The 14822-nt window shown below is 43.6% G+C and overlaps 1 protein-coding gene across 1 annotated transcript in view; it reads right to left on the bottom strand.

The window, feature by feature from the left end:
* Positions 1-14822, bottom strand: part of LOC147718223 (nicotinamide N-methyltransferase-like) — a 98637-nt gene that overhangs the window by 35268 nt on the left and 48547 nt on the right. Inside the window, exon 2 of the mRNA XM_086966646.1 lies at positions 4075-4279. Within this exon, the coding sequence (XP_086822772.1) occupies positions 4075-4279 (205 nt within the window). The remainder of the gene's footprint in view (positions 1-4074; positions 4280-14822) is intronic.

Genomic DNA, 14822 nt, shown 5'->3' with positions numbered 1-14822 from the left:
AGGTTTAAATAGGGTGCGATCCCCATGGAGACTATTCCCTTCAGTACTATTGGACCCTGTTTTCAAGACAGAGCTAGGAGATAAAATAGAGCCATTCTTCCCCAGGAATAAGGGCTCAGTGAACAGTGTGGAGATGATATGGGAAGCATTTAAGGTGACAATTCGGGGATTACCATATCTAAAAGCTGTGGGATACTGCGGGATATCATGAGGACCACAGCCAAATTGGAAACAGAATTGAAGGAGCTAGAGAAAGAGATGATAAGAGGCGGCGACCCAGAGTCCTGCCAGAAATTTAGAGACAAGCTATCAGAATTCGAGGAGGAGGCAGCCAGAGAAGTGAAATATAGGGGGAAATACTGGACGGCTAGGAAGTACTGCGAAGGGGAACGGCTGGGTAAAATACTTGCCGCCATCATGAGACACCAGTGCTTCAGTACTAGTATCCTCGAAATTGAAACGAAGAAGGGCAGGCGATGCAAAGACACTATAGGGATTCAAGCAGCTTTTCTGCAGCTCTACAAACAGTTGTACTCCACGCAGCAAGCGGGGGAGGTGGACTTCGGGAGTTTTCTAGACGATATTGCCTTATGCTGGCTGACCGATGGTCACAGAGCGTTTCTCGGAGGACCTCTAGAGGTTGACGAAATAAGGGATGCAATAATGTCCCTGAGCAATGGGAAGGCGGCTGGATTGGATGGGCTTCCTGCCGAGTTCTATAAATACTATATAGACACAATGGCTCCGGTGCTTAAGGAGGTGTTCGAAGAGTCATTGGAGGTAGGAGTGCTGCCGGGATCAATGAGGGAGGTAGCGATTACTTCTCTGCTGAAGCCTGGTAAAGACCCTCTAGATACCGACTCCTAACGACCCCTGTCGCTGCTTAATTGTGACGCGAAAATATTGGCAAAGGTGCTGGCAACGCAGTTGTCTTTGATTACGACCACTATAGTACTTCCAGGCCAGTCTGGCTTTGTACCGGGCCGGGCCACTACTCATAATCTTTGCACGCTTTTTTCATTGATCCCAACCATAGCTCCTGAGCTCCCTGTTGCCGCCGTCTTTCTGGATGCCACGAAAGCTTTCGATTCGGTGGAACGGAAATACCTAATAGCTATTTTGTGTAGAATGGGATTTCCAAAAATATTTATTGCATGGGTGAAATTGCTTTACACCAAGCCAGTGGCTAGAGTGATTGTCAACGGAATACTGTCCCCCCAGATGCCCATAACGAGGGGTACCAGACAGGGCTGCCCTCTCTCCCCATTGCTCTTTGCCATAGCAATAGAGCCGCTGGCATGCCGGATTCGACAGCTGTATAAAAATAGCGCGTTCAATTGCTTTCAGCGGCAGATAGGGGTGTCACTATATGCAGACGACATAACGCTATATGGAAAAGACCCGCAGTTGAATCTTAATCCACTCTTGCGGGAGCTTCTTGTTTTTGGGAGAATGTCAGGAGTGCACATAAAGTGGAAGAAATCGCAATACTTCCCACTCACGGGAGCTGTCAAGAAATTTCAGCTGGACTACCCCTTGGAGTGGTGTGACACTGATATTCGCTATCTGGGCATAGTGATATCGCTTAATAGAGAAGAGGCGATTAGACTCAATTATGGAGTGGCCATCTCCAAACTAGCCGATAATGTCACAAGGTGGATGTCCCTGCCGCTATCTATGGCAGGCAGAGCATCGCTGGTGAAAATGGTGGTACTCCCACGTTTTTTGTACTTATTTCAGAATGTCCCCTACAACCCTGGCGCCTACTTCTTTAAACGACTGAGGTCGGAACTCCTTAGATTATTCTGGGGAGGCAAACAACCATGGTTGAAATGATCCACTCTAACACAGCCTTATGAGAAAGGGGGGTTTGATTTCCCGGATTTCGAGATATACTATATGAGCGCTCAGGCGCAATATGCATATCATTGGATACATCCCACGCCTTTTATGCCACAGGTAGCGGCGGAAGAATGGATTGTACACCCCCTCCCGCTCAACAGGATGATACAGGGGAAGGTTGGAGACGTAGTGACACCGGCTACCATGGTAACATGCCCAATTGATGTGTGGAGACGAGTTGCAAAAGCTTTGGACGCTCCGATGCTTTACTCGCCGGCAATGCCAATCATGTACCATCCAAGCTGTCCCTATTACAGGAGACGGGATTTCAGATAATGTGCAAACGTATCAAGCTGGCCACATGGGGGGACCTGTTCCTCAAGGGTACATTCCATACTAAAGACCAGATATTTCAAGGGGTGCAACCCTCTCCCTTAGAAGTCTTTTACTACATCAGACTCCGACAGGGGCTGCGTGAAGTACTGCCCCACTTTCCAGATGAACCGGGGGTGGTTTTGCCGCTGCACACTATGCTAGTGTCCGATGGCCGGCACTTCGTGTCGAAACTATACACTACCATTAGAACGCAGCGAGAGGCTCCCGATAGCCACGCGCGAGGGCAATGGAGTCTGGAGCTGGGCACTGACGCCACTGACGAACAGTGGAAATACTGCTGTAACATCACGGCCAACATATCATCTAGTTACAGGCTTAAAATCATACATTATAAATTTGTGCAGACATTCTACTACACGCCGGTAAGGAAACTGAGGTTTCAATTGGTGGACAACGACAGGTGCGTCCGATGTCGAGCGGAGGGAGCGGGATTTCTGCACCTGGCGTGGGACTGCATGGGAGTGCATGAATATTGGACCCAGGTCCATGAGGCGCTGCAGGTCATGACTGAAGGAGCAATACCGTTGGACCCCCTGGTCATGCTATTAGGATACATGATGGACATACCCAAACCTTACCGCAGATTTGCAGATATTGCATTATTGCTTGCGAAGAGGAGAGTAGCATGCAGATGGGGGAGGGGAAGGGCTCCGAAATTCAAGGAATGGATAGATGATGTTATATACAGCCAGGAGCAACATAACATATATGCCGACTTGTTGCCTGTACGCTGTAGGCCAAAAGACATTTGGAGTCCATTGCAAATATACTGGTTGTCTAAGGCGACACAACAGGGAGAATTGGAAAGTGATAGCCGGGACAGTGGGGTGTGAGTGAAACACTGATATGGGATTACATACTGATGATGCAAGGGGGATGACTCACGAACACTAGCCTTTGACACCCTGGTGTGACGTATACACTGATAGCCAGGTACTCTATAATGGCCTATGGCGGGTTCACTGCTGATATCACTCTCTGTAATTATAGTATTGTGTGAACCACTGGGAGTGTTGATGAATAATATGAACAGGTTGCGAAACATTGTGCTGAAGACTTCGAAATATGTTACGCTGAGATATTTTTTGCTGATTTACTCGCCCTTTGTAGGATAAGGTCCGATATACACTGTACATTGTATACTGTATTGAGATATAACGCTATGCCATACATGCCGTGCCCGCTGTGAGGTACAACCTCACCTGCCAGAAGATAGAGGAACTGTAACTTGTATGTATGTGACCAATGTGCATGTAATGTGATATACCAGACTGTTAAATTAAGGTTTAAAAATAAAAAGGTTGGCGAACTGTAAAGTACCAGTCTTGATGTTTGCCGGCGATACCCTCCTGCTATCCAAGTCCCCTATGGGAGTACAATATCTTTCACTCATTCTGGAAGAGCAGGGACCTAGAGATATATCCTCAGAAAACCAAATGTATGGCTTTAATGCAGGAAACAATACATGCTCAAATCCTGTGTTAGAAGGGAAATCATTAGAGAAAGGGACTGTTTTTTAATATGTGGGAATAACACTTACTGAAAAAATGCAGTGGCTAGACAAGGGGGCGTAGCAAAGATGCATGAGATGTGCACACACAAAATTGTTGGACCGGTGATGGAATTTTATAAAGTACAAGCTAGGGGGAAGTTCACACTCTTGTCTTGGCCGATCTGTTCACAGTAACATTCTCTTAAACCTCTCCTCAGGTATGTGTGATATCATGTTAGAACACTTACTGAGAATATTTGCAGTGGATTTAAAACATAGTCTTATATGTTAGCATGAAAACGAGTAAAAATCAGTACAAACTCAGCCGATGGAAAGAACCTTACCTGCTGTCCTGCTCATAAGCTCCCTTTAAGATATGAGTCCAGTCCAAAGCATCCGGTTCATTCCTCGTCCATTTCTGTACCTCCTGGACTGATGGCTCGTTTGAGCAAGCAAAGATGATCTCAGTGAAGTTTTCACAGACTGGGATTGCGTAATAGATCATGGGACCGAATGAAATTCCAATCAGGGTCTCGCCTTTAATATCACCTGTTTAGAAAAATGTTTAATGAATTGTAAATGTACATGTGTCTTCCTTATCAGCAAATGACAAGTATAAGATAAGACCAGTACACCCATCATCATCATCATCATCATCATCACTTATATGTTAGCTTTCTTATCCCACGGACCTTACTCTGGAGGCAAACCATATATATAATAGCAAAGTACTAGAATAGGATTAAATGCAGAGTAACAGGAAACACTTTTGGACATATTCAATTAATCCTGAGGCCATGGTGATTTGTTGTGGGATGCAGAACCCTCAGAACTGGAGTCTCGCCAAACCTGAGGATCTAAAGCAGTATGCTTTTTCATGATCAACAAATAATTTTGTGCTTTTCTACTCTCCACCCTAAATGGAATTCTCTTCTTCCACTTCAAGACAAGATGATTATACAACAAAATCAGTGTTTGAATGTAAGAGGAAGTACTGGTAGGGAATTTTAAATGGTTAAAGACAATTTAGCCTTAGCTAAAGAAGCACCAGGCAGTTGAGGTACAAAGGATTTGCTATAATTGCTATTGTCAGAAACTTCTAAATAATGGATGCCATGCTTGTGAAGCTGAACCTTTCTTTCTTTATTTTAAATGTTTTATATAGCGCTGGCTAGACCCGGAGGTATCAGAGCGCTTTACATGAGTTACAATGAGTTACAGGTTACATAGTTATATCACTTGAATCAAAGATTCAGAGGGGGAGGAGGTGGGGGAGGGAGGGAATACAAAACGGGAAAAATTAGGAAAATATTGTCAGATGTCTGGCTGGGTAGGTGGCGACGGAGGAGGCTATACCAGGGCCATACTCCTCTTTAGCTGCATATGACATCTCCACCGGGCATCAGCCAAGGTTGCTTGTGCATCGAGGTGAGTACAAACAGTTTCGGTAACTGCCCAGGGTGCGTCATCAGAGGTCCATCAGATGTTCAGAGGAACGGTATTATGATTTTTATATAGTGCTGGCTAGACGCGTAGATATCAGAGCACTTTACATTTGGCTACACACTGTTACAGCGAATGAAAACAAATACACATTGCGTCAAAAATTAAGCAACAAATTGGGAGAGGAAATAAAGGTAATGCAAATAGAGAGGAGTGGAGAAGTGTGAAGGGAGAGGATGAGGGAAAAGACAGCAGATAGCTAGGTCTCAACCGATGAGAGAAAGTTCACAGAAGAAAGTCCAGTGGATAGACAAGGTGGGAACTTTTAGCAAGGAAGGTTGAGGGCTAAGGTCAATAGCTGCAAAGAGGAAAAGAGTAGAGAGGAGGGGGAAAGGGGTATAGACAAGAGGAGAAGGGAGAAAAGTCCAGTAGAGAGAAGCAGGAGAGTTTGCCCAAAGACTGGCTGGGTAGGTGATGGTTATGTAGGGAAATCCATAGGCCTATTCTCCTTTAGCTCGCGAGGTAGCTCCACCGGGCATCCGTCAAAATGTCAAGGTCTCAGCTGCCAATGGAAATATCTCTGAGTCAAATGACATGGCGAGTGAGCAGGTGCAGGGTCGGATTGGGAGTGCCCCGGTGCCTTAGGAATCCCCCATGGTGGTAGTCAGGACTGGCACCAGTCGGCATCTTGGGGAAATGCACTACAGCAAACTCCACCTCCAGCTGAGATGCAAGCATTGTGAAAGGTAGATGGGAGGGGGCCAAGAAATCATGGTAGCCTTTCCAGCAAGAGACGTGGACCAAGGCTCAGCCGGTCGTTGGACCAGAAATTCAACTGTGGATGGTAAAGGTTCAGCTGAGCATCGGGTGCTCCTCACAGCAGCGTTGGCACCAGCACAAGATTCAACAGGACGGGGCATCAACCAGCTCCACAGCTGCAGCAACTTTGTGCACTGTGAGTTGGACGCTGTTACGGCACTGATTGAAATAGCGCAGGTGGCGGTCGCCATCATAGGGTCAGGCAGCATTGGGGACCAATGTGCTTGCAGCACGCTTTGGCTCAGATAGGGAATGTGCATCCCACATGGCATCTGGTGAATGGATGTATGGGACCCTTCCTTGCTGGCACTAGGAGGGAAATGGGTACACCGCTACAATGGGAACTAGCCTTAGGTCAGGCGGTGTGTCACAAGTCATACGAAGTCCCTCTGAACAGGATATGAAAAGAGGTCATTGCACTTTAAGCACCTTAAAATCACTACATTACAATGTCACACATAACAAGCTACCTCTCCTATCCCATGTGAACAGTATATTTGTCTGTGAAATTTACAGCTCTCCACTGCATTTCCGGTTAGGTGCACACTATAGAAATATTACATACATATATTCATGTGAAAACCATGATTTGTAAATACATATCTCACTTTAGAATTACATTTTTTGTTAATGTTACTAAGATATTTGTATGTCTCAAACATAACCACAAAGGCAATGGCATGTTTTGCATTAAATGGCAGCAGGATATATATGCAAACTCCCTTTATAACTGTGCATTAAGACTGACCCTGCTGCAGACTACAGAAAGTAGCAAAGTACCAAACATGCTGACTAGCACTCCTCTGGTAATTTAGCACAACGTATACTTCATAGTGCATAATACCTTATTCACTAATGTGATGTAATTAATTATTATTTATCCACACAAAGGGTCTGTTTAGTTTTTTAGCTAGTAAAACCTTTCAAAGAATTAAATATCATCATTCTGTTTTATTAATCTGATGATATTCTGCCCTAATTTGTTTCAACCAGACTGTCAGTATTTTTTATGTGAGGCATGTGTGGGTAAAAACTAACCCTGGGCGTAGTTCGCGAAGTAGCGCTACGCGAAGCTACGCAAAGTGCACTTCGCGCTACGCGAATTTCACGTAGCACTACGCGAGCTGCGTAGTAGCATGTTTGCACTGTGCAAGATGCGTTTTCAATGATTGCACAGTGCGGACAAGAATCCGGCACTGTGCAATCATTGAAAACAGCATCTTGCACAGTGCGAGCTGTAGTTTTCTGCTGCTCGAGTAGATTATTACTCGAGCGGCAGCTTTCTCAACGCGAACTGGTAGTTTCTCATTGAGAGCGGTCGCGAGCATGCGCAACCACTCACAATGAGAAACCTGACCTCCTCACGTTGAGAATCTTGCCGGGATGTCATTTTGCTTGCTCGTGGTCGGGAACATTGACATTCAGGACCGCGAACAAGCAGAAAATGACTGCTGCACTACGCTACGCTGCACTACACGTGTTCGCACTGTGCTACGTGCAGCTCGCGTAGTGGGAAGTTGCGCAAACTTCACAAACTCCGCGAGCGTAGCGTAGTACTTCGCCCAGGGTTAGTAAAAACTTGCTCTGTGACTCTGCTAATCACATCAAATTTCAATGGCCGTAGGGGACCAGGAATTACTCCTATGGTGCCATTATTTAATATTAAAAACATGGTTGCACATAGCATTGTTTATAATTTGTCTTTTTTCTTTTTGTTTTTCCTTGATATAGCTACTCCTGCTTGTCCAACATCACTCAGTGGTCTCGATCTCTCAGCCGCATTTGATACCGTGAACCACATCGATCCGGTAAAGCGGCTGGGAGAAGTAGGGATAGGGGGGACCGCCTTAGACCTCCTGTCCTCCTTCCCGGAGGCGAGAGAGCAGCGGCTGTTTTGGGATGATTTAAAATCCTATAGTTTCCTCCTCCCATGTGGTGTTGCGCAAGGCTCTCCTCCACCCTGTTCAATCTGTACGTCACCCCAATGGCAAACCTCGTCAGAAGGCATGGCTTTGATTTAGTCTCTACGCCGACAACACTCAACTTGTCATATCTAAAAGTGATCGGCAGAGACCATAGTAGCCAGTTTTTACCCTGCCTCTCCGAGATCATGGCCTGGATGAACCAGAACCATCTGAAAATAAACACCAATAAAATGGAGGTGATGGAGTTCGGGCCGGGACAATCGCTGTGGAATCTGTCCTGGTGGTCCTTGGAGGCTTCCAGTAGGAACGATACCGAACTGAACTTTGGCCCACAGATAAACAGTTTGATTTCCTCATGCTGTTACCTTCTAAAAACTTTGAAGAAAATACTCCTGTTCATTCCTAAAGACCTCCAAAAGACCGTGATGGTCGCTCTCCTATTATCAAAACTGTACTACTGCAATGCCCTGTTTCTGGGAATTGACAAGTACCAGCTGCAAAAACTGCAGTCTTTGCAAAACGCAGCAGCAAGACTTTTACTGGGTATTCCCAGAGGTCAGCCAACCTCGGTTGGCATAAAAACCCTGCATTGGTTGCCTATTAAACAGCGTGTCGAGTTCAACGCTCTTACTGTGGTACACAAAGCAATTTATGGCGGTGGTGCTGAGGATCTCCAAGCTTTTTTTACACTTTACACTCCCATCCGTCCCCTCAGATCAGCCAACCAGGGCCTCATCGATACCACAAGGATAAGACGGGCAAGATGGGGGGGGGTAGAACAATCATGCACTGCGCATCCAAACTTTGGAACAAGATGCCGCTCCCTCTGAGGACTCAACCCAATCTTCAGCTTATCAGAAGGAGCTTAAAGACCTTGCTGTTCACAGCTATATAAGACCTCATCCCCCAAGTCTTTCCCTCTACAAACCACAGTGCTAAGACGCCCCGGCATTCGAGAGCTTTACAAGCATATATAAACATAAACATCACCAGCAAAATGGCAGGAGATAGAGGCCTGGCTGTGGTGGCAGAGCAGGAGACCATCCGGGCTGAATACCAGCGGCTGGTGGCCCTGGAGGAGGAGGAGGAGGAGAAGGAAGAGGCAGATGCATTTGCCTCTGTCCCAGGCCCAGTACCTCCAAACAGCCACAGCCTCCAGACTTATAGCCAATATATCGCTGCCAGTGCAGCCTGCTGTCATGGTTCCTAACTGCCACTTCTGCCCCTTCCTGCTCATACCACCAATTCAGCATCATCTCCTGCAGCAGATGGACCAATTTTAAAACAGGATGGCCCGGATCGAGCAGAGGCGTGATCACCTCTGGACCTGCATAGATAGTGCCCTCTTCTAGTTCTTGCCCTGTTTTTATTTTTTTGTTTTGCTGGGAGGGACGTTTATTCTCAGTGGAGAGGACGGAATATGAAATGGGAGTTGGGATCGGGAGTTTGGACTTTGTTGGACAGTTTTGTTTTGACATTTGATATTTTATCATACTTTGTGCTTGAAGTTGTTTTTTGTGTTTTACTTTCACTTTGCACTGCAGCCTTTTTGCTCATACTGTTTTTGTAATCCACTTACCAAAGTGTATACCAGTTAGTCAAGGTTAGCTATATACCATTGTCCTACTACTCTCTGTCAGTGTCTGGACAATTAGGGGGATATGCTGCCATGACCTATATTGCCTACAACAACCTAGATAAACAATTACTAACTAAAGTAGTTCACTTCAGTCCAGAGATATCTTACCTGAATAGATGAAGCGATGGCTGCTAACTTTCTCAGTCTTCCAAAACCTTAGTTACAGCAGGTTTTCTGCAGAGTTTCCCATGGTGTCGTTAATGGTGTTAGTAGTAGTAGCAGGCTAGTGTGCTAACAGGAGAGGCATTAGTCGCGGGGTCAGCAGCAGGATGCACCCTAAAATGTGAATTTCTATCCTTCCAGATCACATTAAGTAATACTTATATGTTCATGGTCCTTCTGTTATGCATGCCCCCAGGGGCTAGATCCACCTTTATTGACTCCATTAGTCCCTTCATTGAATCTAGCTGTGATGCAGCCAACTTCACAGTTCTGGGAGATTTTAACTACCATTTAGAAAAACAGGAGTATCATGACACAGCCCTATTGGTGGACACCATGGCTAGCTTCTCTCTGAGACAGATAGTAGACGATGCCACACACAATGCAGGACATACCTTAGATGGTTTATTTACTTCAAACCCTTATCAGAAGATTTCTGAAGTGTTACAAGTCCCATGGTCGGACCGTAATGCCATAATGTTCTCCATAAGTAACAAGCAGCACTCCTCCATACCTTCTAGGCCCTTGTGTCGCAGTCAAAGGGGAAGACTGGGGGAACATTGATGCCCTCTCCCAACAATCGTCCCTTTCTAGAACTCAGTTCGACCTCACCACAGATTCAATACGGCTGTGCAGAGGTTCTTTACCTGGATTAAAGCTGCCCCCGGTAAAGACATTTTGCAACATGCGGAAAAATCATTTAAAACCCTGGTTCTCCAGGAAACTAATAACCCACAAACAGATTTGTAGAATGAAGGAGAGGCGGTGGAGACTGAATTACGACCCAACAGATAAAACACAATACGCGCAATCTCTGGCCGACTATAATAAATTGATTCTGGAAGAGAAAAGGAAATACTTCACAACAAAAATTTTGCAGGCAAAACACTTGAGTAAGGAGCTGTTTTCAACAGTTAAAAGACTAGCTAAGCTACCAGAGCCCCCTAGGATGGAAAGTAGTGCCACATTTTGTATGGTATTAATACAGTTTTTTTTAGGACAAAAGTGAAGGCAGTGTACAAATTATTTAGGGATTATCGCAATACCATATTTGGGAAGCTTCTAGCAGGCACACCACCCCCCCACCAAATCTGCTAACTTCATTTCCCCCCCTGTTGTGCAGATCATCCAGGTGGTTAAGACATCCAAATCTGGAGGGGCCACTCTATCCATGCCCACCGAAAATACTGCACCTTGTTTCTGAAATTTTCAGTGAAAAACTTAGGGGTCGCTTTCAATGAGATCATTTGCTCAGGCATCTTCCCTTATGCCTGGAAAATAGCCTCAATTTGTCAGCTCCTGAAGAAACCCAATCTTGATCCAGCCGACCCCAGCAGCTATAGACCCACCTCAAGAATACTCTTCCCAGGAAAGGTGCTGGAGAAAATACTTAACCTGCAACTTACAACATTAATCTCCTCCATGAAAACTCTGGATCCATCACAATATAGTTTCCTGGAGGGGAATAGCATGGAGACAGCGCTGGTCCTGGCTGCCGAAGAACTGAGATCAATATTGGATGCTGGGGAAAGGCCGCATTGATTTTACTAGATCTATCAGTGGCATTTGACACAGTGAGCCATGTCATCTTAGTCAACAGGCTCTGAGAATTAGGAATTAATGGCACTGTCCCCAAGCTACTGTCCTCCTTCCTTTCTGATAGGGATAAATCAGTAGAGACTGGATCCTTCTGATCCAAACAGTTTTCGCTATCTTGAGGGATAACGCAGGGCTCAGCCTTTAACCCAACATTTTTTAATCTATACATTTCCTCTCTGGCTAAAATCATCAGGCAGTTTGGCTTCTCAGATATATCCTACACTGATGATATCCAGCTAATAGTGTCAGTTTCCAGCATTGCGGAAGAGACAGATGATCATTTTAATCACTGTATGACCAGGTCAACCAATGGATGAGTTCTAACTGCCTAAAATTGAATAGTTAAATGACTCAGGTGCTCTTGCCGGGTACAGGTACCTCCTTTTGGTCATCTAGATAGTGGCCATCCAGCCTGGGAGACTTTCCAGTTCCTCTGCCTAAGGAACAAAATCTAGGCTTTATAATTTAAGATAAGCTAACCTTTTAAAACCAGATTAGTTCCCTCACTTCATCAATTTTCTACATCCTAAAGATTATCAGGAACGTTTGCCCCTTAATTCCTCCGGACACATTAATCCTCCGGACAGCATTGGCCTTGTCCTGACTGGACTACGGTAACACATTGTTTGTATATATTCAAGCAGAGCACCTTCGAACATTGCAGTGTCTTCAAAATGTGGCAGCCAGATTGCTGCTGGATATCCCGAAACGTTAGCCAGTCCCTCACAAGCTGAGAACCTTGTACTGTCTCCCAGTGGACAAGTGGATCAGATTCAAACCCCAATGCCTAGCGTTTAAGGATCTGGTTCTCACTACCTGAAGAATCATCTGAAGTGGTTCTTACCACCCAGAAACCTAAGATCTGCTTACTGCAAACATTTACAAACACCCAGGATTAAGAAAGCTTGTTGGGGTGGAAGATGTTTCCTGGTAGGGACTGTCAAAACCTGGAACATGCTCCCAGCCGGAATACAGAACAGCCCAACAATGCCTACTCAGTCTCTTTGGCAACCTTGCTAAATTTCCTGGTATTAGTGCATTGACACCCATGGGCAGGCGTCTGCTTTATAAATGTTGAAATCAAATCAATCAAATCAAATAGCCACCAAGGTGAGCTCCAACTTCAAAGGAATTATCCATCACAGGCAACTAGGTTGAATGAAAAATGTGGCTCATAATTATATCATAACTTTACAAAGATTGAGACCAAGTTACTTCTACCATGACATAACAAAGAATCCCTGATAATATATAATATAATAAATATAAAGTTATGAAATCCTTGAGTTAGGGGAGGTGGACTCAAATTCAGGAGTGGACAAGGTAAAGCGTATATGCAACACCAGGCCTGAATGATTATGCTCTTCTTCATCTAAAATATTGATCACTTGTATGCGTGGGTGGGTAAATAGTCCAGTGTGGGCAATTACTCAAGTATTAGAAGACCACACTGTGAGTTGGTGTCAGTTTCACCATATCTGCCCCACCATGTGTATGATCCATTATAGTGTAAATTAAGTCACAACTCAATGAGTCATACAGCCTGGAAAAGAAGGTAGGGGTTTGAAGAATGGATGAGAGATTTGGGGAAAAGTGTGACAAACACTACACCATGGCAATAATAATCTGAGCAATGAGCAGCACATCCTCATCAATCCATTGTGGAAGGAAATGAAGGAATGTGTATGGCACAGTTCAAATAAATGCAATATAAACAGTCCTTTAGCTCCAGTGACCAAAGTTATCATTATTTATCTATATTATCTTGCATCTAGGTTTAACAGAGACAAAACGTGGAGAAGTGAAGGGAACCTACACATTATTCTTAAAAGAAAAATGATACTGTATTACAAAATGTTATTTTCATATTGACATCAATCTTGGGTGCCTGGCTGAATATGTCCAGTAGGGTAAACAGAAGTGTTACAGAGTTTTGCCTTTTGTTCAAGCAAGCAGATTGTGTCGCAAAACATTATATTTTAGAGTCAAGGAGATTGACAGAAGGTAAGCTTCATGAGGAGTGAACAAAGATGACTCAGGGGTAGAGCAAGATTGAGTCTGCTGCAATAATTCATTTTATGACTCATGTGCAAATAATTAAATGAGAAGTGAGAGCACATTACAACTAACCATGGACAAATGGCTGCATGTACTGGGATGATAAATCTCACAAAAGACATCGTATCATTTAGCCAAGCATGAACATATGTGATAATGTGACATCATGTGTCTGTCCCCAGTTACTTACAACAAAAGGCCCCCCACCCAACCATGCAACCACATGATAGAGGAGAAATGTGAGATAGCATACACACTAAGCAGCATTGTACTTCCCAAACCATCAGTCAACAGAGCTTAATAGGCATCTAAGAGTCATCATCATGTTAGTTTCCGTGAAGTTGATGACAATCTTTTTCTGGCTGTTGTTGAGGTAGTTTCGCACTAATTACTTCCATTATCATCCTGACTCTGAATAATGAATCTGTCCAACTCCGTCCTGACTCCAACCCAAATGAGAGAGGTCGACCTGTAGACAGTCTAGTGCTGTTAATTAACAAAAAAAGAAACATTGTGTATATTTTGTGTGAATTTGAGTTTGTTAACTAAACAGACTTGATTGTTCGTTGAAGATTAATTTTTGAACCGGAAAAAAAAGGGGTGGACTCAGCAAGCAAATCTCGATAAATATCAAAGGGGAAGGGCCAATCACCTTCAGGAAAAACTTCAAGCCATCTGGCCACAAACACTGTACATCATCATCTGCTACTGCATGAATCATCATTCACAATCACTCATATGTCACTCATTTGTGAAACATTTTTACCTGTTCCAATCCAAGTACACAATTGTCGATCCTCTTTGATGCACACAACACACATTGTTAATCAAATTAACTGGGGAGTGGGGTAGTCCTGCTAGGGGGACAGAGTTAGGCATTGTCTCTGCGGATCACTGACAAAATATCAAAATACAAAATATTGTGTTCCCAAAATATCAGACAAAATATATGTCAAAAATATTGACATCCTATCTACATAATGGTAAGTACTAAAATATCCCCCTTAAAATATAGTTGTTAAAAATATCGCTTTTTTCAATGTATAAAAAATAATGTAAATTAAAGTGAATAATACATATCACTTAAAATAAATATTTTGAAATAATAAAAAATGTTAACATTTATAAGTTATTAATGTAATGTAAAAATACATTAAACATACATCTATAACATTTAATATATGTATTTACTTATCAATAATGAATAAATAATTGTTTAAATTAATCATAAATTATTAGAAATATATTACAAATTATAAATGCATATATACATACATGGACCTGCTACCTAATTTTCGAATATATATTATAAATTAAATTATTGAAACATTTATACATTTTTAAAAGTACATTTTAGACTACCTTAAGTGAAACAGTAGAGAAAGTGAAGGATATCAGAGGGGAATAATTTACTATTCCCACTCCAGTGAGTGCAACAGTAGGGTAA

Source organism: Lissotriton vulgaris, chromosome 4_1 (genome assembly GCF_964263255.1).
Source record: "Lissotriton vulgaris chromosome 4_1, aLisVul1.2, whole genome shotgun sequence".
NCBI lineage: Eukaryota > Metazoa > Chordata > Amphibia > Caudata > Salamandridae > Lissotriton > Lissotriton vulgaris.
This window is presented reverse-complemented; position numbering and strand designations above follow the sequence as displayed.